The 22,687-nt window shown below is 37.8% G+C and overlaps 1 protein-coding gene across 1 annotated transcript in view; it reads left to right on the top strand.

The window, feature by feature from the left end:
• Nucleotides 1–405: 405 nt before the first annotated feature.
• LOC131573117 (myelin regulatory factor-like protein) overlaps nt 406–22,687 on the top strand; it is a 37,331-nt gene continuing 15,049 nt past the window's right edge. Inside the window, exons 1-12 of the mRNA XM_058826719.1 lie at nt 406–451; nt 6,865–6,955; nt 9,869–9,936; nt 10,031–10,289; nt 11,070–11,161; nt 12,972–13,119; nt 16,260–16,455; nt 16,907–16,983; nt 18,237–18,347; nt 18,920–19,010; nt 21,838–22,038; nt 22,448–22,556. Of these exons, the coding sequence (XP_058682702.1) occupies nt 406–451; nt 6,865–6,955; nt 9,869–9,936; nt 10,031–10,289; nt 11,070–11,161; nt 12,972–13,119; nt 16,260–16,455; nt 16,907–16,983; nt 18,237–18,347; nt 18,920–19,010; nt 21,838–22,038; nt 22,448–22,556 (1,489 nt within the window). The remainder of the gene's footprint in view (nt 452–6,864; nt 6,956–9,868; nt 9,937–10,030; nt 10,290–11,069; nt 11,162–12,971; nt 13,120–16,259; nt 16,456–16,906; nt 16,984–18,236; nt 18,348–18,919; nt 19,011–21,837; nt 22,039–22,447; nt 22,557–22,687) is intronic.

Raw genomic sequence — 22,687 nt, 5'->3', positions numbered from 1 at the left:
TTATTGCTTTCATTGGTAGTAATTACATAACCTGTGTGAAAGTACAAAGACAAGATAAGTAATTTTTATTGCTGCATTTTTTGCGCATGTGTAATTACTACTGGGAACAAAGGTCCTTAAAACAAGAACATTAGACTTACTGACTGGCTAGAACCCACATCATCTTGCCCCAAAAGCCTTGTTAGAATCTCCTTTACGTGTAGTTTAAGTCCTTTATGTAAAGCCTAATTATAACCCTGACTCTAGTTATGGAGGAATGAAATCAGCTGGGACAAAGTTGTTGAAACCTCCAATAACAACATGATGTGTTCCTTGGCATGTTCATAATCATCTGGAAGAGACTGCGTTTGTCCCAGTGGGAGCTCTTCAAGTAGTAGGAAAGCAAAACACTCCTACTGGCTTTTCATGGATGTCGTGGGAGAAAATGAGGCCTTGCAGAAGTTCTTTGAAGGTAGGACTAATTTCAAGAGAATCCTTAACAATTTTTGATGGCAGCAAAACCAGAAATTGTTTGGGGGTAATTGAGGAAGAAAGGAGGAAGAAAAAAATTCTCTGAAAGCTGTATTTACAGTAAGTTATTGTGGAAGACAGTACCAGAATGAAGTATTACAAATGGTACAGATGTGCTGCAGTGCCATTTTCTTTGTGCTCTGGCCAGAATACCAAAGGGAAGGCAGACCCAGCAAAGCCGGCAGTACAGGTGAATTGCCTCGAAGAAAAATTGGGAAGTAACTGAAGACTCATTGCAGTGTAACACTTGTGAAATCTTAGTGATTTTCATGTGGTTAGAGATCTCACTTCCTTGTCAGTTTTAGCATGTTAGGTAAAGAGGTTTTCTTTCCCCTAATGTTCTTCTGAAATGGCCTGATTGTAATTGGTAAAATGGTAATTGTGTCAGTATCCTCAGGACCCTTCGGAGGAGTTAGACTTGGATTTTTTTGTCTTTTGGCTGGAATCATCTGTCCTCCCTTTTCTCCAAGACATTTTCTATTCAAGCTGGTCCAATTAGTTTAATAACTTTCTCTTATTTCACAATTCACTTCCTAATAGATTCCATAATAAAACTGCATTTTTTTAGACTCTCTGATAATGTGTTCAAAGGCTTTTTACTTTTATATTTTTTTTACTAAGTATTTTCTTTCCCTTCCTCCAGTTTGCACTTTGCTTTTTGTTTTGTTTTTAATATATTAACTGTTCTATTCTAAGCTGCCTTTGTTGTATTTGTTTTCCATCTATTACCTATGCAGGTATTCACTGATCTCAAAGTAACTTGGGCAACTACCTTTTCTGTTGTGATTTTCTTTCTGTGTTTTTTTTTCCCCTGCCCCTCTGTTGGCCTGGGTGAGAGGTGGCACCTGAAACTTTTGAATTTTAATTCTAAGCTAGGACAATTAAAGATTTGACCAAGGAAATACATTTAAGCCAAGAAATTTAAATTGGTGAGCTACAATCTAGAGCTGCTAGCCAGCAAATGTGGTTTTTATAGATTGTAGGAAGTTCATACAATGTTCCTTAAATTTAGTTTATGTCATGGAACTGAAAGGCTAACTAACTTCTTTTTTGCTTTGCTTTTGGCAGCATAATTCTTGTTTTTATCAGAATTTTTTTATAAATTTATATAATTATTACTTCAACTCTTTTTGGAAGGTCTTTTGGTAGTCTGTGCCAGTGTGAGGGGGAGAAGTCCTGTTGATTCCTTTTAATTACAGGAAAAGCGAAACATATTGGGATGTCATGTCCCTTCTGTAATGTGTGGCTCTGCTGTGTTCCATTAGAATGTGACAAAGGTCTGCTAAGGCCATACAGTGTGCTGTGATGCTGTTAGATGGCTGAATTTCATTATCTGGACACAGATATGTGTCAAGGCTGCAAGAGCTAATCATTCAGCATGGAGTCGGCTCTCTTGCTGTTATAAAACCATAGGCAAGTCTGAGAAGGGAGCAAGCTGAAGTTCAGAGATGGTTAGCCCTCTTTTCAAGCAGGGGTTGTGTTTACTGAACACAAAAGCAGTTTTAAGTAGTGGCATCTCTACAACTTAGCACTTCAGCTTGTGGGCTGGCTTTGTAACACTTCAATGAGGCAAAACCTCATGAAGCAAGAGTCATAAATTGCTAGTGTTGATTTGAGGGTCTCTGATTAGTCATAGCAGTGTTAGCACATTGTTTTTCAAGGCTGTGAAAAAACTGGATCTTGCAATATCAAGTGGAGAATGGTGCTACTGAGTGGTTCCTCAGTGGTTCATTTTTGGCTTATAAATGCATGAGCTGGCAGTTAATGAATCTATAGATCTGCTTTGTAAGATTATTTGAAATTCATGAGCAAAGAGTCCCCCCTCTGCCCTGTGCTTTAGTTCCTTAGAGTGCATATTTGTTGTGACACTCACTAGTAAGACGGAGTTGTCTCTACAGTATTGAAAGGGGGCAGTCTAAAACAGGATTTTTTTTTCAAGGAAGGTGAGATAATGTTTGCTTTCCTGGCAATCACTTCTTTGAATAGTTAGATAGTTAGATATTAGTTAGATAGACCTTGTAGATGAGCTATTACTCTGGGATTGGGATTTGACCTTGGCTTTTTCTCATTTAAGTAAATGGCTTTTGTCTTGTGTGGCTGGGAAGTTCTCATTTTTTTCTGTTTCATTTCACTTGCACATTAGAGATAACATCTTTGATGCAGATTTTTTTCCTATTTGGAAGAAATAGCATTTATTGAGTATTTATGATTACTAAAAGAGTATAATTAAAACATTTTGCATTTTAGAGTCAGTAAGTTCGTATTTGTCAAGGGAAAAGGAAGGTCAAAGCTCCTGACTAGCTCTTCCGCCTGTGTGTGGCAGAACAACCTGTTCTTGCTGATGTTATCAATAGTTTGAGAGACCTGGTAGAAGGCCAGCCTAGTTATGCTATTGAACTTGGTCTTTTCTGTTGTAAGGTACTTCGACATGTCTGAAATGCATGTGCTTTGACTGTGCTGTCTGTCACCTAAAGAAATCTCTTCCTTAGTGGAATCATCACTTCTTTATATACTCAAGCTTCTGCATGGGTGACATGGAATATTGATTAGAGTTTGTGGTAAATAATGGAGCCACTGAAGAAACATTAAAATAATACCCTTAAAAATAAAACACTTAAACCCCAGAGGTGCTACATACCATTTTAAGGATGAGAGTTTGAAACAGGAATAAAAAATGAAGTGAAAAATATAAAATATTGATGGTAAGATTTGTTTCTATAGAAAATGTTACTTTGGGGGGAAAAAAAAAGTGTATTTTAACACAAACTCGCTCCTTACAATTTGGAGTAACAGGTCTTCCTGAAGTTGAATAACCTAGGCTGCAATACCTCCTGGCTGGCTGCAGCTAGTTTATACTTAGAACCCTGTAACTCTGCAGCTTGTGTCAATGACAACAGGTCTGTTCCAGTCGAAATGACTGTGCACTATTTGATTTTGTGCACAATTTAAATGGCAACCAGTTCTTGGAGTCCTTTATCGTGAAATAAGGGCCTGTAAGCCTTGTAAGTAATAACTTACATCAGTGTCAGTCAATGAGGTGCAGCTGGACTTGCCATTGAGCGTATATGGTGGAGCTCATAAAGTGCTGAAGTGTCTGTAGATGGAAATCAGTTATTAGTTCTCAAGCAGAAACATATCCCTCAAGTTGCAAGGCTTTTTAGCAAACATGAATTTGTCTGTTCAGGAAGCATTTCTGAACCCTGACCATGTTCTCTGTGCTGTTTTTACATCTTGAGCTGTATAGAAGGATTGTTTCCTGTGTAAAGTAACCGATATTTTAACACTGATCTTGCTACAGATAGCTGGACTTTGCTGGAAGCTTCCTGGCATCCTCTTCTAATGTCAGGAAATTATTAGTTTAGTATTTATTTTTAGTCAGTACTATTTCTCTGTCCCCCATTCTTCACTCTCCATTTAGATACCACTGAATAGGAGGCAGCCAATTTAAATGCAGATATAGATAAGGCTACATGAAATTGTTGGGAGAATTGATCAAGGTAGGTTTTTCAGGGATTGAGATGTGGTCACAACACCATAGAGTCAAGCTGAGGAGCCAGGTGATGAGAGCTTCATGTCTGGAGGAAAGAAGGGGATTTCTGCCGAAGAGTACATGCCAAACTAAGGGGCTGGAGTTCATACTTCTCCTTGGGGGCCTGTGTCTGGGTATTGGGGACAAGCTAGGTGCGACTGGACAGGGAAACAGAAGACAGTGGAAGAAGTGACAGGTTTTAGGCTTGGAGATCAAGCAACAGAAGTATCAAGCTTACAAAGAAATGAGAAAAATATATTGTTATATGCAGCCTGTGCCTACAGTGTGTGTTCTGCAAACATCTGTGTGTGAGCCCCCTGCCATGGCACTGCCTTGTCCTTTCACCTTCATTGCATTTGTTGAGTAGTCCACTGCACAGTGACACCGAAGTTGAATGTGTCACTCAGTGCACTCTCACAGAGATGTCTGGGCACACTGTAGCATGAACTGCAAGCTGACTGCAAGCTGATTGAGGCTCTTAACTCCACATACCCTCCAGCTCTTGGCCAGGCACGTGATTCTGTGCAGGAAGCTGTGTCCACAGAGGCCACACCGCCGGGCTTGTCCTGTTGCATAGCCACAGGAAAAGCACATAACATCCAGGTGAGGGACTGTCTTGCATACTGCCCATATCTGTTAAGTACTTACTGTGATCAAATGCCTGTGAAATGGATGCCACCATTTAAAAAAAATTTACGTATGATCCAACAAGTCCTCCTCTGCTGAAACAGGTGCCAGTGCAAGCACGTGATACCACTGGCCTGGCAAGTACATTAACAAAGCTCTACAGGGCAGCAAAATGTGCCCACTGTTCCATGTACCTGCGTCACAGACACTCATTAGTGGTGGCCTGTCTTCCTGGTGTGCTTCCTTCCTCTCCCAGCACTGCTTATTCTTTCATTCTCCTCCATTTAGCTGTTCATGCAAAGTGGAGAGATTAAGAAGAAATGATAGCTATTTCTGTTATCATTACTTAGCAACAGATCTCTGAACTGTGGGATGTCCATTTGAAAGGCCTTGTCCATGTTTGATTTAGAGCTGTATTCTTTGATTCAAAAGAGCCTGTCTCTGATCTTGGTCAAAATAAAGAATTTTTGGTTGTGTGGTACAGGACAAACATTTTGTATTTGACTTCTGGCCTCAAGTTAGTAATGAAATTATATCATTCTACATGAGGGTTTGGTGGTTTGAACAGGAAGAACAGGTGAGGTAAAAGAAGGTGATTGAATAATTTTCCTGTGGACTACATTAGTAAAAGGAGAAGGGTTTGTAATTCAAGGTAGGGGGACGCTACATTCAGACATGAAGAATGAAAAGATGAGAATCCAACACGTTTGAGGAAGGTTGCTAAGGAAAGCCAGGCTCTTTTACACTCTCTAGCTGGTTTTGCAAAGTGATCTGCTCTGCTTCCACAATTTGTGTCTTCCAATTCTGCTGAGATAAGCTAGTGGGCTGCACCTATTGAATCTGTTCTCTGGTGTGCATGGGACAGGTTTGGATACAACATCAATACGTTGAGGTGCGAGGATCTATCAGTAGCACACCTCCAAATTGCTGTCCCCCAGTGAAAGGCAGTCAAAATTAAGCCTGCAGCACCAACAAGTAAACAATACCTAGATTAATCTATGATGACAAAGCAATTTGGCAAATGTTTATTAGCAATATGGATTTATGTGGATTAAGACAGACAAATGAGCAAATCCTGTGTAAGGTGGTGGATTTTTAGATTCTGCTTGCATGAATGTCCTTTCTAAACACTGGATCAAGAGGGAACAGTATCAAAGACATCAGAAAAGGAACTGAAGCTGTATTAGGCTAAGTGTCCTATGCACGATAGTACAGTGAGAAGACAGCAAACACACCAAAGGCAGTGACTGCTCCTCGGTTCAGCGGCAGCGATTAACCTTTTGTGTTCTCATGTGCTGCTGTCAAGCTGAGGGGACGTGGTTGGTGTCAGACTCTAGGACTGAGCCTCACAGCTCTTGATGTGTAGGCTCGACCATTTTATCGTGTGTGAAGTGGGACAGAGGCACTTGCAGCTCGAGCACGAATGTCAAGGTCCTTATCTTGTTTGCATGCAGGCCACACCTGTATTTATGGAAGGCTTGCTGCAGAGTTGGGGAGCCTGCAGAGCAGGGCTGCTTGGCTGGGTTTTTTAATGAGTGCCCGTTGACAGCCTGCAAAAGTTGTCATGAATTCCGGAAACTTTATCATCATAAAATCTGTTTGTAGCCTTCTGTTACCAAGCAACAAAGGACAAAGTACATTTAACATATTAGTGGGCTGGTTTTTTAGGCAGAATAAAAGGAAGCCACAAATCAAACATTTTTAAAGATTTATTTGGTCTTTATTTAAACTCAGATGGCGGATTTTTAAATGGAGTTTTAAATCAGAAACTCGCAGTACTTCTGAGTAGTAATGCACCAAGTGGATCTATGTAACACAATGTCTGAGCTTCAACTCAACAAACTGTTTAGACCTCAGTGTAAAAGAGTTGGAAATTATCTTCAGAACCCTTTTTCTCAGTTGCAGACTAGGGTCCTTCCTCCTGCTGGAGTAATTCCGTGAAGCCTTAATGCCATGCATTCTGTGGTGTTTGCCCAGTGCTGCACTGTCATCTGCAATGCCCCTGCACGTTGTTAAGTACTCTGCATTCCTCATCATCCTTTTTCCCAGACTGACTAAACCAGAAGCATAACGCTTTTGTTTCACATGAGACAGGACAGATTTGGTTTTCCTTTGTGTAGGACCATTGGCAGCATCACTTATTCTGAAACACTGCCAATTCCCTCTGAATTTCTGTCTTTTTTTACTTTTAACCTTAGGGCAAGATGTCCACGGAGCCTTGGAAAACCCCATGGTGGATACAAGCCTGTTGGAAGAATTCATTGGTAGTGACATAGAGTTTGGAACTTTGTAAGTATTATAGCAACATGTACTTCCTGTCCTCTTCAATTGTTTTAATTAGTGCCATGATAAAATCTGAGTTTCAAGAGGATTGTGGCTCACTTGGCATTGTTTCTTGAAGCTGCACAGGAAGAGTTAGAAAAAATGAACTAAGTAATTTCAGTAATGGAAATACGGTTGTCTTCTTGCTCAACAGAACAAATGATAATGACGTCTGTGTTGATTCACAGCTGTTGAGCTAATTGTGACATTAAATGCAGAGCTGTTACTTTAACATTCCTGTAAGTACTAATTTACTGTTTGTATACAGAGTAAGTGATAAAAGTGAGACTACTGTATAATAAATTGAGAGGACAATGGAAGTTTTCCATTTGAAGGTAGTAGAGCTAATACTTAGTTCAGAGCAGAAACTGTCCATCGGTCTCTTTTGAGATTAGCTTTAAAACTATCAAAGGATCGATAGTGCAAAGGCTTATGGTCAAGGGTGGAAAATTATGTAGTATTGATCTATTGAAGACCTAAACCCCAAATCTTTCATCTAGACAACTGTCAGATGATTGTTTCAAGGCAAAACACTATTAATAGGCTGACACTTGCACTTGCCAAGAAGCATGGCAAGAAGAGATGTTTTAAAAATAATTAAACATAGAAGTTTTCATTCTAGACAGACTCAGCAGCACATGTTTACTTAAAGTGGGCCAAAAAGGCTCCTACCTGCTCTAAATCATGAATAATGAATTGATTCTCTTTGCCCACACTATAAAAATAAAGAGGAATGAAGAAGATGTTGTATATAAATATCCTTTATTTTTAGAGTGACTAAATGTGTTTTAGGTTAACATTATTGAACTCCGGTATGACAACTTTAAAATGTTATTATTTTGCTTTTATACACAAAATATAGCAAAAATGTAAATGTGAATATATATGCTATTATTTAGCTTAAGTATGTTAGATATTATAGTTACAGTGCTACAAAGTACTTACATGCAAGAAAACCATCTGTAAAACTGTTATGGATTTGGAGGATGAACAGGACTTTACGCTAATACTGCAGTCCTATTTCATTATTTATAGGATTAAGAACATTTAAGAATCATTAGATCTATACAGGTCACATTATTAACCATTTGTCTGTAGTGCAGAAAATGTGTGCATTAATAGAATAAAGTCTTGTAAAAGAGCATGTCAAAATATGTCAAAGGAGAAAACTATTAAAAGCCTCCATATATACATATAAAATGCAGAATCCCATAATGTCATCTGCAATGAGAAGGATGCTGCTACCACCAAGGTCTTGGGTGTACCTTGAAATTTCCATTAAAGGTCATCTTGCATCAGAAAGGCCATCAGCATTGCATTTATTCTTCTCTTACATCACAAGTGAAGCACCATCTGATTGCCTCATCTTTTCTCACAGTAATATCTTCCACATTATTAGTGAAAGGAGAAAAGGGGTTGCCATGTCCTTTGCTAACTAGGTATTTCATTGATATACTATGTTTGTAATGTAGAATCATTTAAACTACAGATTATTTTCCTTCAAAAAGCACAGTATCAGTTTCAGCAGAGATACATATATATGGAATATATCCCTACTACCTCTGTACTTCAGAAATACTTTCTCCTAGAAAGTGTCTGTCTCTCTATTTTACTGAAATAATCTATGTTAAAGCAGAAATCAAGTACCCAAGGCAACATTTGAAGCCAGAATATGAACTGAATGTGCTGAAGGGAAGGTTTAGACTTTTATGTATGTATCTTTTCAAATTTTACAAAGCACAATTGGAATTCGGTATATATGGATCAAGTATCCCACAGGGAAAAAAAAAAATAATTAAATATTTCCTAACTATTCAAAGTTAAAAACAAGGCTCAGAGTGTAGTCATGGTATTTAAAAGCATCAAAGAATCTATTTTGAAGGAAATTAAAGAATATTCTAATGTGGAATTTTTAAATTAATTTTTAAAGAGGATCTGTGTGGTTGAAGCTAGCCCAAAATGCAGGGTTGTAGATGTTAAAAGACCAGAAGCAATACAATTAAAAAATGCACAAGCACATGTCAAAAGTAATAGTCTGTAATCAAAAATGAAACTTCTGTCTTTACGCTATCCAAACTCAGAAATACAAAATCTGAGGTGGAAGCAATAGAGAAAATTTTACCATTGATGCTTGAAAATATTTGTGTTGTGTGTATGTCTTTACTATGATTATGATTAAGTGTCTCTTTAAGTAATTTTATTTTATTAGGCTTCTGTGAGAAAACTCAGCTTTGGTAAAGAAGGTGTGTCTCATTAGATTTCTGTCATCCTTTCTCTGCTGCAGAATTTTTAGCATAACATGCATCTTAAGACTTATGTTTCAGATTAGGCTTCAGAGCAGTGTTTGAGCTGACAATTCATAGGAATACCTGAAAGGATTGAGAATCTATTTCCATCTATTCCAAATGTAACAGAGGAACCCTCTGTAGCTCCTTTAAATGGCAGTAAGATGGCATAGGGTTTTCTCTTCCTTAAGAGAGATGAAGATGCCACAAATTTTTAACCTTTGGTCTAGAGAGAATGGGGCTTAAATCCTTTGTGAGCACTAAATGCTGACAGTCACTGGTGTGACTGGAGGTAACTGAAGAGCCACTCATGAGAAGGAGGATGAAAGTCAGCAGGTTGTGAAGGGAGGATTTGGGTGAGGAGGGATGGGGGACCAGGCTTTCCTGCATGGCAGAGAGCACAGGACCACAAGAGATGGGCTGATGAAGTGTAGGTGACATTGCTCCTGTGAGAAGGGCAGCAAACATGTTGAGCAGTGCTTCCTGAAGACACTTGTCAGTAGCCTGGTGGTCCCCCCTTCACTTGCTTTCAGCATTGGTTGTTGTCCTTCATGTCTTGTTGCAGTAGAAATTGAAATCTCTTTTTCATCCCTAGGCAAAGCCAGTTGCCAGACTCCCCACCGGACTCTGGGTCAGAACCATGTTCCCCACCACAGCTACAAAGTAGGTGACATGAATTTGGCCTCTCCCAGGCTTGTAGGAAGATCTTCAGCTCCTCTTCCTTGTTCTTACTTTCTTATCTGTTTATTTCCTTCAGCCCCGCGGTGTGGTGCCGTGTGGCCCAGTGGGCTTCAGGCTCCGCTCCCATGCCCATCTGTCGGGGCGCCCAGCAAGCTTCCCTGCAGGTTCATGGAGACTTACTCTGACCCCAGTGCCACGGGCTATCCTTGCAACTTCTCCCAAAGCTGCTGCCTGAAGACAGAAACTGCTGTGACTCCATGGAATCATTCTACATCCCCCAGCTGTTTGGGTTTTAATTATTCATACTTCCAGCCTAATGCAACTCAGATTTCTGGGTAAATGATAAAGCTTTTATGCAAAGGGTGAGACATACCAAAAACGGTAGAACTTGTTTAAGACTGGTTGTAAATCCCTGTGGGTGTAGAATTTTCCACAGGATGGCAGTGTTTGGACATTTTTGAGACACTTGTGGTTGCGGGTTCTTTGAAACATCTTGATTAGGGTTTAGATTGGAAGAAGGAATGCATTTCAATTTTTAAATCAACAGAAGAAATCAATAGATTTTTCATAACTCGATTATAAAAATATTGAGGTGTTTTGCAATACCTATTGTAGAAATTTGTGCATGAGGATCTTGTGTTATAGCAAATGACATAAGAGAAAAGGAGTTGTCGTATCTATGTAAGCAAGTGAAGCAGTAATCATATACTATCTGCCATAATAACCCACCAATGTGTTCTGGATGCTCAATTATTTAAAATGTTGTGGTATTTTAATATTAACTGGTAAAAAGTAAAATTATTCAAGATAAAAGTTGTGGTTTTGATGCCAATGTCAGGAAACTAAACACCTGCCACTTATGCACTGTGGAAATTTTTTAATGGGATCAACTTCTTTATTCATGTGAAATTAAAAAAAAAAAAGTTTTGGAAGGAAAAAATTGGATAATTCAGTTTTAAATACCCACCAGCAGTCTCCTTCCTCAGCAAATCAGAATTTGGATAATAGTGCAGTTAAAATGAGATGAGAGGTACCTGTGTGTTCTTTTGTTATGATTCTGTAGTATCTAGATTTAAACTTATAAATGAGTAATGCAACATGTGTTTTTATAAAAGTATTTCTGCAGCATCAAGCAAAAAAAGGAAGCTCTCCCAATTACTAGGAGATGGGATTGATTCTCCAGTGCAGTCTCAGGATTCCAGACAAGGTGAGCAAGTGTGTGAAGAGGAAATTTAATGTTTTACACCATAAACAAGTGAATACTAGAGGAGCACAGCTCTTGCTGGCTCAGAAAAGGTAATTGTGTTTATTAATAGTCTGTACTCCACTACCTGGTTTGGAGGAATTTACCTTTTTAGAAAACCAGGATTTATTTATCTTTGGCAAAGAGAGAAGAGCATTAGAGGTTCATGTTTCCCAAGGCTTTTCTGGATAGAATATTCTGCCCTTTTTCATATGTGAACCTCTGCCACAGAGATGATAATATATTTTGCTTACTTTGCTTGGCATTAACTTGACTGAGCAAAGAAACCATTTTTGGGTCAGCTGAACAGGGAATTAATGGGGTGGATAAGCAAAGAGATTGCCAATTCCCATTATGTCCTCCACTCTGGTTTTTTTCTAAAAAGTGTATGCATAAGCAAGCATGGTAAAAACTGTGTGTTTTTTCCTGCCCCTTCCCCATATTAGTTTGGTTCATTATTTATCAAGAAAAAAAAAAAAAAAAGCTTATATCAATTAATGCAAAAACCTTATCAGGCATGTACAGAAATGAATCAGCATCTGTGAAGTGTCAGGCTCTCTGTAAATGAACAGTTTGTAATGACCAATATACTTGAGGAATTTTACCCATGTCTGTTAGTGAAAAATCTAAGTTGCTTGTTATTTCTTCAGAGTAAGTTATTTGTCAGCATTAAATCTATCTTTCTAGAACACTTTTAATGAGTAGCAACTCGATTTAGTAGGTTGCTTTTCCTTTGATATCTTTTGTTTAATCAGTGTTTCTTGATTGTGGCTAGTCCTCTGAGTCAACCACTGCTGAAAAGACAAGACAAGCAGACACTTCCATATCTAAAATTGCTATTGCTGTTTTTAATGCTGAAAGATATAGCTTTGAAAAAAGCTCTCTTTTGGTGTCGTTCTTAATAAAATCTCACTGACACCTGCATTGGAAAAAGAACAGAGACATGGGTGAAAATGGCATGGGGGTAATTTAGAAGTGAGGTGTGGATTTCTTTACTGTGGTGTTTTTATATCGATCTAATCGATCTAATCTATCTATCTTTACTCTGCTGTAGGTCAGAATTGAGGGGACTTGCAAATGAAGCTTGGGCCTGAAGTGATTCTGAAGGGTCTGCCTTACTGTGCTGTCACTGGCTGTGGATGGATCTTAGTTATATGCTCAATGACATATTTTCTCCTATCCTTCCTGCACTCTGTCTCTCTTATCACATTCTCCTCTGACTTCATAAAATGTATGATATCTCAGAGGACTGGGGTTGGCCCTGTCTGTCAAAGAATTCTCTATTGTATAGGCAGAAAGCAGTAAGGAGATCAGCCAGATGTAGTGGTGAATGTGCTTGCTATTGGAAAACTGTGCCCCCTGTAGTATATTTTTCAATTCAAATCTGTAGTAGAGGGAATGGGAAACAAATGTAATTATTTTGCTTAATTGCTTCTTGCAGTGTTGCAGAGGTACAGTAGAATTCTTTCCTTCTTCCCCCCTCCACCCCCACAAAAGGAAACTATTCATCCTTTTGGAGAGAATAAAAAATAGGAAGTGCTACTTGTGTACTATTTTGCAAATCAAGAAAGCTGAAAATTTTATTTTCTAGAGCAAGAGAATATAACACAGTCTTGTGGAATAACTGCAAAGGATAATCACATTTAAATATATATGCAATGCATTTGTGATTTATATGCATGTGCATTTATGTAAATATATTTATAAAAATGTCTATGCAGGATTTTTGGCTAGTCCCAAAAGAAATAACTGAATTATCACTGTCTCTCTACAGCAACACTAAAGGACTGTGCTGCTGATGTGCAAGAATATGACAGTGATGGACAAAATGCAGCTTTGGAAAAATGCTGTCAAGCTCTTACGTGGCAACCATATCAAATTTCTCAGTGGAACAGCTTATTTGACTCTAATTACGAAAAACTGTAAGCACTGATGTTTGCACTTGAAAAAAGGTTGTTTTCTTCTGGTTTTTTTTTTTTCCCCTTTTTTATCTGTTGTTGTAGTTTTGTAGGAATAAATGAAACATTTGGCATCCCTTGTCCTTCTTGGAAATAAGAACAGACAAGGAAGTATAAAAAGTATGATGAAATATGAACTTGCAGGTGTATCAGATAAGCTGAACTAGAAATGCTGGTTAGAATTAATGTCAGGTTTTCTGATTTCCCTTCAGGGATTTAGGGGCAAAAGAAAAGCAAGTTAAGATACCTGGTAACTTTTGTTCATTTTGTCAAATGCATTGGGGCAAGTAAATACTAAGCATATGGCACCTTTACCTTTAGTGGTCTAAAGCATTACAAGAGAACATTAGAAGTTACCAGTATTACTTCTGGGCTCGTGCAACTTAATTCTTAATAATTATAGATGCGTGTGTGATGTGCAACTGTTTAGTCAAAGATTTAGAGTTTTCCTGTGTTAATCAAACTGTAAATAATTTTTTTTGGCCACATGATCTGGAAAAGATCAAGTTCACTTTACATCCCTGATTTTCTCCATTCTAATATTTAGCATATGAACCCTTTTAACAAATTCACCCTTTTCTCTACAACATCTGCCTAGTTTTTCAGGATTGGTGCAAAAAATTTGTCACTGCCTACACGGGACTAACACAGCACAGTAAATTTTAATGCTCCTCTCGCCCAACCTGCCAAAATATCTCATGGGAGTTGGGTACATATCAGTGTCATCCCTGGACACTGATGTTCCCTGTTTGCACCCAGGGGATAGGGGCGTTACACATCTTAGTATGTCCCACACAACCCTTCTCCTCAGGTATTGATTGACACAACAAGAGAGCAGACCTTTACACTCCTTGGGAGCTGGATGGGCCCAGAAACCTCCAGCTGAGTTTGTGATATGATTATTCACTCTAAATGGAAGTGGCTTCCAGTTCTGTTGCACTTTCAGTCAATGACTACATGAAGGCTGTGTGCTGATGGCGGGAGATGGCTCTCCTGCCACTACCCAGTTACTTGTTGCTTCCCATACACCTAAAATTGAGGTTCCAGGTGTATTTCTTTGTGAACAAAGTCTATGTGATGCTGAACAATAAAGTATCCCGATACACGCTCTGTTGCCATTACTGTGGGAGGGGATTGAGGTGTTATTTACAGAGGAAGTCAATATTGCTTTTAAGTGAGGTCAATGGCAGTGCTGTTGTTCCAAGATGCACTGTAATTACAGCACAATGCACAGATTTTCTGAGGAGTGATCCTATATTCTGTCGGCCTCAAAACACTCACATGCTTCTCATTGCTTAGTGTAGATGGATTGATCCCATGCCTTCAAACCCATGCCTTCAAATCACTGCCCCATTTGAGGGGTATTTCTCAGGTTAATTATTATTTTCCATTTTTTTCATACAGTACTTGAATGTCTTAGTTATTTCATTTTCGCAACAAAAATACTGTTAGCTGAGGTAGATTCATTACAAAAGGTTACTCTACCTTTAATTCTGCCCTTCATTGTGTCTGCTCAGCACATTCTTGGCCCTTGTGGTGGGACTCTGTCCCAAAGATGTCTGAAGACTTAAATTTTGAATAGAAAGAGGAATTTGAAGCATATTTCTACTAGGGATGCTTGTGTGACAGGGATATCTGTTGCTACCTGAAAGATATTCCAAATTTAGCTGTACTGCTTGGTAAGACTCGTCATTCTTTTTGCACTAAGAACAAAATATATGTTTACTCCTATTTACTGTAAATTACATACTTGGAAAATTATAATGTGAAATTGCTCTTTGAGAGCCATTGTTCCAAACACTGCAGCTTGGAGATCTGGACATTTATAATTTTGCTTCTCAAGCTGCTTGCCTGTGTGTAGGCAAATAGTCTGAAATTGCATTAAGAATATCAGCTAATGAACTTGCTGACACCTAAATATGAAAAACTACTTCATTCCCTACTATGAAATATATTAATTTCATATATAAATAAAAAAGAATTACCCATTTTAGAAAAAAACTGAGTAAGTTTTACTTCTTTTATAATGAGGGTTTGAGATGGTAGAACCTTCATTATAATTTTAAATAGGAAGTAACACATGATTTAGTAATTTTGAAGTAGTTACGAAGTAGTTTTCTCTTTATTCCCCATCCCAGGTAATCAATCAAGTTGTTTGAAAGGGGACTTCTGTTCATAATTTATAAAACAATAATAAAATCTGTGTATTTCCTATGAAGTCTGTACATTTTGATTTTATGGAAGAGTAATGAAAATCTGTCTTCAGTAATTGTGTTAATGAGAGGTTCTCAGTAGCATCATACAGTATTATCATGATCAAACTTCTGTTAACAAGAAAAGTCAATGTCTATATAAGAGAACCTTGCCACGTAGTTCTAGTATTTCAGAATTATCCATTGCTTAAATCAGGGGACTGGAAACATTGTTGGGATGGTGAATTCACTGTCTCTAATAGAAAGATCTTTTGGTACCTTCCCTTGTTTACTGTGAATTAGAGACAGAATACTCTTGCTCTTTGGGTGGCGAATTGCCCTTTGAAGAAATAAAATACAGCTGCTTTAGCCAGAATAGGATGGACAACTTATACTCAGGCCAGAGGGTTGATACCTCTAGCTTTTCTTTTAGCTTAAGGAAAGCCATATTGGAATCCCAGCAGCTTCTGCAGAAGCACTTGCTGTGGGAACTTGTGAACAAAGTGGGGAGTCTTGCTGGCTCATTAGCTGGTTGTCTGCAGACTGCTGTTTGTAGCAGTGTTATAATGAATGATTGAATACATTAAAAGGTTGATTTGTGGTCCTAGGTGCACACAGTTCCTTTATATCTGATTTGTAAGTGATGGTTATGTAAGCCTCTCAGCCTCTGGTTTCCAAATATTTTGTGTTCAGACTAAAATTAGAGGACATTTTATATGTGTTTTTATTTTTACACCTTTGACAGTCTAAGAAGAAAATCCTGGTAGAAATGGTGATTATAACAATGTCTTTTAGTCCAGTTTTGTCACTAAAAATCAGATGGATTTTGGACCACATTAAAAAAAAAAGGAGCTCAAGATGTCACTCAAGTATGTTGGTACTTAAAGTTGCTATTCCTTCTTGTTTTTGTAGACCTACTGTAGGATATCACATTGTCACAGATAAAGGATTTAACTTTTCAACAGCAGATGATGCCTTTGTGTGCCAAAAGAAGAATCATTTCCAAATCACAATTCATATTAGAATCATTGGACATCCAAAATATGTCAAAAGTCAGCAGGGGAGGAAACCAATAGAGAAGTTTTACTTGAAAGCTTATGGAATTAAGGCAAGTGTGTCTTCTCTTTGAGATTATTATTTTTCATTGTCCATGTAGTGAGGTAAATAATTGAAGTGAACTCTTTTCTTAGTAGTTTTTGACCAAGAACATGTAGCTATCTTATGTAGGTTCTATTCTCCTCTGCATTTGTGCTTGGGCATGGAATGAGCCAATAACAGTCTGGATTCAAAAAGCATTTTTTCTTTTGTAAATTAATGCTCTTTGTTTTGTTTTTTTCTCTCTCAAATTACTTCTGCAGAAAGACTTGGGTCTTCAGATTAGATGTCAATTATCAATTGATCAGGAGTCAGTTCCTCTATTAATTTCTATGTCGTTCCACTAGAAATGAGTGCATTTTCACTGTTTTAGGAACAATTTTCCTATTAATGTCTATTTCAATATTTATGTGTTCTAAAATTGTATATTCTTGTAATTTTTGAAGATTATTTTTGTTTTATAGGTGGAAGCTCCAAATCAAACAGTTCTTATTGAGCAATCTCAATCAGATCGAAGCAAAAAACCTTTTCATCCTGTTAAGTAAGATTTCTGAGAAAATTATTCCATCTTGTTTCAATATGTCTCATTTGTTTGAAATATGAAGCAGTTGTTTCTTGGAATCTCACAGTAGCTCTGAACCAGTTTTCTGATTTTTATCCAGATTTCATTGTGGTTGCACAGATAGAATCACAGTAGTAATATATACCTGATCACACTTCATTAAGGACAATTTTCAACAGCTTTACAGATGTGTTAAGTATGTATATTCAAAATATTTATATTCAACTAGAAACCCTCTTTTACACTTCTTAGAGCTGTATGGCAGATGCATTTCCAATCTTAAAAGATGTCAGAATGTTCCTGTCCTATGTAGGCATGAGATACATTTACAGTGCTTTTTAAGGGAGAGTGACTCTGACAGAAACACAGGTGCAGTATCTTTCTGGAGCTCTGCCATTCTTGAGCATTTAACTCACTGGCAGAATCAATGTTTATTCTTCTGGCATAAGTTTCTTATGCTGGAGCTGCTCTGTTCTCTATAAATAATTAAATAAACTTTATAATGTGAAGAGAGAAGACAATGTCAAGTTAGGGCAGTGCTGGGATAACGGCTGCACTATATTATCACCGAAACTGAATTTTGAGCTTGGAAGAGGAGCTTGATTTTAATTATATTGCCTCTCTCATGACATTTTTCTTCCTTTTGTGTACTAACAAATAGATTCTGTGTATATGTAAATTATTTTTTGTGTGACTGTTTGGTGAACTGTAGTTTTATCTATACAGACTCTTCATTTGTATTATTTATCCCGTACTAGAGGACTACCACTATGTATTTGAGACATAGGTGTCTACTGTGTGCTTCCAGACATGTCAATTAGGTGCAGATGAAAAGAAGGACAAGCAGTAAGATCTCTTAGTTTTACTGTGGAAATTCAAGCCCAGTAATAAGCAAGCAGTTATTAATCCTGTCAAAGCAGCAAATAGCCATCCTACTGAACACATACAGTTTTATTATATTCAAGACTGAGTACAAACAGACCAAGAAACATAAGACTCTTATTACTGAGAACAGTTTCCTACTGCTGATGTTTTATCCTGTTTATCTCCTTGATGTAGTCACTGTTTTTAATACATTTTTAGAAACCAGGGTTACTGCATTTTTACTGGGGTTCCTCTGTTTTATTTTATTTGTCTGTTTTTCTCAGAACTGTTTTAATGAGTTTGCAGAGACCTGGTTTGAGCAGATAGCTCTCCAAATACTTACTTCCCTGATTCCTTTTCTGTTTTAGAGTTGATCTGCCAGGGGACCAGATAACTAAAGTAACACTGGCACGGCTGCATTTCAGTGAAACAACAGCAAATAATATGAGAAAAAAGGGGAAACCTAATCCTGATCAGAGGTATTGATACAGCTAGCTGGCCTGTGTGTAGAAGCAGAAAAGAGAATGTCTACTTTAGAATGGAGCCAATGTTTGTGAAAAATTTCTGCTACCAAATCTGGTTTTTTTTTTCAAATTCTGTCATGCTTTTAAGCACTTGGTATGTGCTTAAAAGCTCCTTTTGCTACAGTCACAGCATGATATGAGAATAAAACTCAAACTTCATCCTCATAGTTAGAGATAGTTTCAGGAAATCATAGCCAGAATAATGGCTGACAAAATTGGAAAGCTATAAAACCCAAATAATGATAACTTTCTTCTGAGGCAGGAAAGGTTTTCATCTTTGAGGCTTCATTATTTAAATTCATAAACATTACTGTATTGTTTGCTAATTTGCAGTGATTATGGGGTTTGTAAAAGCATATTTCTTAGTAGTTAAGGAAATATTTTTTCTTTTATATTGTAAGAAATACATTTAACAAACATTTTCTATCGTTTTACGTATCAATAATAACAGCTGTATTTAAAACTTTTTGTTTCTGTGAGAAAGAATTACTTCAATTATTGTCCTGATTAAATCAATTTCAAATTAGATACTTCATGCTGGTAGTTGGACTGTATGCTGTCTCTCAAGACCAGTTCTACTTACTATCTGCAAATGTCTCTGAAAAGATCATTGTGAGGGTAGGTATAAATTTGTATTACTTTCATGTAAAAGTATTTAATGTTTTGATATTCACAGGAGATTGAGGGGTCATGGTTGTTTGGGATAAAAATTACCACTGAGTCAAAAAGATTGAGGAAAAAACCTACAGTTGCACATTATATGAATATGTTTTCTTTTAATTACCAGAAATTAAAAAATAAGTAGAGCTATGGAAGAGCTTTAAAAGAAAGCTTGTTATGAGTTCCAATACAAAAATATACTGATTTTTCCAGACTATTTTTTTAATTTGTGGTGAAACAATTTACTTCACTGGCTAGGAATTTTGTAAAAGCTTTCATTAGCTAGAGTCTTCATTTTCCAAGGAGGATGAGAAGGAAAAAAAAGTAAGGAAAGAAGGTCAAGTAGCTCAAGGAAGTTTAAGACCTATAGCTTTGCTTTTCCAGTGTGTTTCCAGAGTTCCCCACCTCTCAATTTGATGAGATTAGCTCATGAGATAATCTCTGATGAGATTATGTAAGTAATATAGGTTTCAAATTAACAAAAGGAAGAATAATTTATTTTCCTCTTAACTGTTACTTTTCAGTTGCCTGGTTCACAGGACATTTTTCTTTTAGTACTCAGCTTTAGCCTGCAGTTAGACTCAGAAAAGAGGAAAAACCTAGATCTGTAGTGTAACAAGAGCTATGGAGAATTAGGGTTAGGAGAGAGAGAAAACACAGAGCCCCAGAATGAGTGAGATTGCAAGGGGACTGCCAAAGGAAGGTGGGGGCTGCTGAAAGTTTTCAGTCCTGGACCCTTTTTCTTGTGATGAGTGGGTAGTTGCTAATGTTTGAACTGGGCATAGTCTGGAGTTATAGTTATTTCTAGGGTGAATACTGTGTATAGGGCTTAGAAAAATAGGAAGTATGTAAGGTGGGAAATATGTGGCAGGGCTGCAAAAGATGGAGAGGGTGTCTGGCAGACTGCAGTCCACTGAACTTTTTCATGTGGATCAGTTGAAGAGCTACTTCTTGTTTGCATGGACTCTTTCTTAGCCCTTGGTTTATGGAGAGGAATAGGCTTAGCATTTTGGCTTGGAGTCAAGCATGACCAAAAGCTCTGGTGCATTAAGTGGAGCTGGGAAGAGGCTTCTCAAAGAAGTTGAGGGCTGTCAAAGCTTTTAGTCCTGGCATTGTTTTTTTGCAGGCCATTTCTTGCATCCTTTTTGGCAGCCCATCATTTGCCTAGGCTTTACAGCTATGGTCTGGTTTGGTGTTTGGAGAGAGCAAAAGAGAAAATCTCCAGCACGTGGGGTGTTGCTCAGGGGTTTCCAAAGGAAGATGGGAGCTTTCAGATGGTTTCAGTCCTGTCTCCTTTTTCATCTGAGCATCCTCTTGTGCCATAAAACCTCTTTCTGTAGTTAAAGATAGGTCTTTGGGGGGCATTTTGGCCCAGAGCTCATTTCTGGGTGGAGCTGTGAAAAGGCTTTGAAAGCAATGTGTGGAGTTCAGCACAGTATTCTGCCCTGCTGAGAAGTTTTATCATCCTGGCTGCTGCTGTGGTTTTTTTTGCTTCAGAATGCTGAAGCAGTGTTTGCATCATTCCTACACACATTTTATAGTTATTTTCCTTTATTTGTCCATTAATTTCCACAGTCTTGTCTTCATCTGAATTTATCTTTCTGGATCTGACAGTGTTACAGATATTACATTTTGGGGAAGCTGTTGAATTTTCACATTTGTCTCATACTTGTTACTTTACAGGATACATATATTTTTATGTAAGATTTAAAAATTTACATTTTCCCACTTTTTAATATTAGATTCTTTTGAAATTTCAAGGGAAGAGGGCTTCTTCAATGTATGCAAGACAGTTTTTGAACAGAAATTCACAGAATGGGATTTTTCAAGCCTGGCATCTGTTTCAGACAAAGGAAAAAGAAGGCAGTAAGGCAGAAACATCAAGAGGCTCTGAAGTGGTGAAAATACTAACAGGAAAGATAGAAGGGGGAAAAAAAGTAATTTTCTAGCTGTCTAACAGGGCTTCAGTGGCAGGATAGAGCAAGTCAGCCTCTGGCCACCTTAAAGTGGCAAAGCCATGCAAATGCACTGCGAGAAAAAGCAGCTCATCTTTGGGCCCTTTATACACTCCAACACAACAAAGCTACCAGCTGAGATGTGCTTGTCAGACATATCAGATCATGCTCCAATTGTGACAAACAGTGGTGAGTACACAGTGCCAGGCCTTGTAGCTGGCAAAGCCTTGTGAAAGCCTGGCTTCTTTTTATCATGATTCTGCTTTGGCCTGAATTCAAAGTTAAAATAAAAACCAAAAAACACCCCAAAACAATAAACAACCCAAAATTATCTATTGAAATCAAATGCCTTTTCTTGTTTTACACATTCTGTTGTTTTATTGGTGTTCTTTAAAAGACCCTGTTTCCTTGACATGAAATTTTTAGTATGAGTTAATTTAAAACATTACAGAGGATTTTATGAATCATGTGTGTTTAATCTCTGCCTTGCTTTCTCTTTTCTGATTTCCAGTCTCAGCTACAATTTAGTGGTAGGTAAAGAATGGTTATGTGGTATAATGTCAAAATTTGGAAAGCTTTGAACATTGTCAATTTAGCTTAAGGTGCTAATAAAGTAGAATTCAAAGGAAAAAAGCATGAGGCCAGTGCTCTGTGAGCAGAAACACTTAGAAGTAACTCCACTCTGTTTTTTTCTGTTAGTTTATTAAAAAGCTCTTGAATACAATTTCAATATTTAAGATTTGGCTTTTCATTTCCCCCGAATTTCTAATAGAATAAACAACAGTGCATCTATGCTATACTGTATCTTTAAGCAAAAAATTTTCTTCCAGGCATCTAACCCAGGGCAGTTTGAGAATGACAGTGATGTACTGTGGCAGCGAGGACACATTCCAGAGACAATAGCCTATCATGGTCGAGTAGGAATTAACACAGATGCACCAGATGAAGCGCTGGTTGTCTGCGGAAATGCCAAAGTTATGGGCAGAGTCATGCACCCATCTGACAGCCGAGCAAAACAGAATATCCGGGAGGTGAGGGCCTTGCAGTATTTGGGGCACTTCTGTTTGTACCACAGCACGTGTGGATCATTGTTCTGACACAGGAAGCAGCTCCTATATCCTGGCTGTGCTGAAATGCTGGCTTAAAGAAACCGGATGTACCATTGTGCTCTGTAGAACCATCAGCTGCACTTTGGCCATCAGCTAGACTTTGGAGAAGGCTCCTGTAGAAGCTGGGAGTTGTCAAACAGAAGGGGAGCTGGCAATAAAATTACAAATAGCATTCTGGTGGTGGGGAATAGGAAGGTTGTCTGTATTTTTCAATGTGATGATTGGCCAAATAACTGTGTCAGGCTAGTTGCTCTCTCAGTGGTGCCCTAGATGCTGTAGTCATAGATTGCTTAGTGCTGCAACATGTAAATCTTGGTATTTTTCCAACTAGGTCGATACAAATGAGCAGTTAAGAAGAATAACACAAATGAGGCTGGTGGAATATGACTACAAGCCTGAATTTGCATCTGTTATGGGAATAAAAGATACCCATGAAACAGGTATAAAGTCAGTTCTGTTCCCATTTTTATTAACATCTACTGATATTTATTGTGCCATAGTGTCTTTTAATATTTCATCCTCATTTTTTAGGTTATCGTAATTGCACACTTTGCTGTGTACCTCTTGTGGT

Source organism: Poecile atricapillus, chromosome Z, assembly GCF_030490865.1.
Source record: "Poecile atricapillus isolate bPoeAtr1 chromosome Z, bPoeAtr1.hap1, whole genome shotgun sequence".
Lineage (NCBI taxonomy): Eukaryota > Metazoa > Chordata > Aves > Passeriformes > Paridae > Poecile > Poecile atricapillus.
This window is presented reverse-complemented; position numbering and strand designations above follow the sequence as displayed.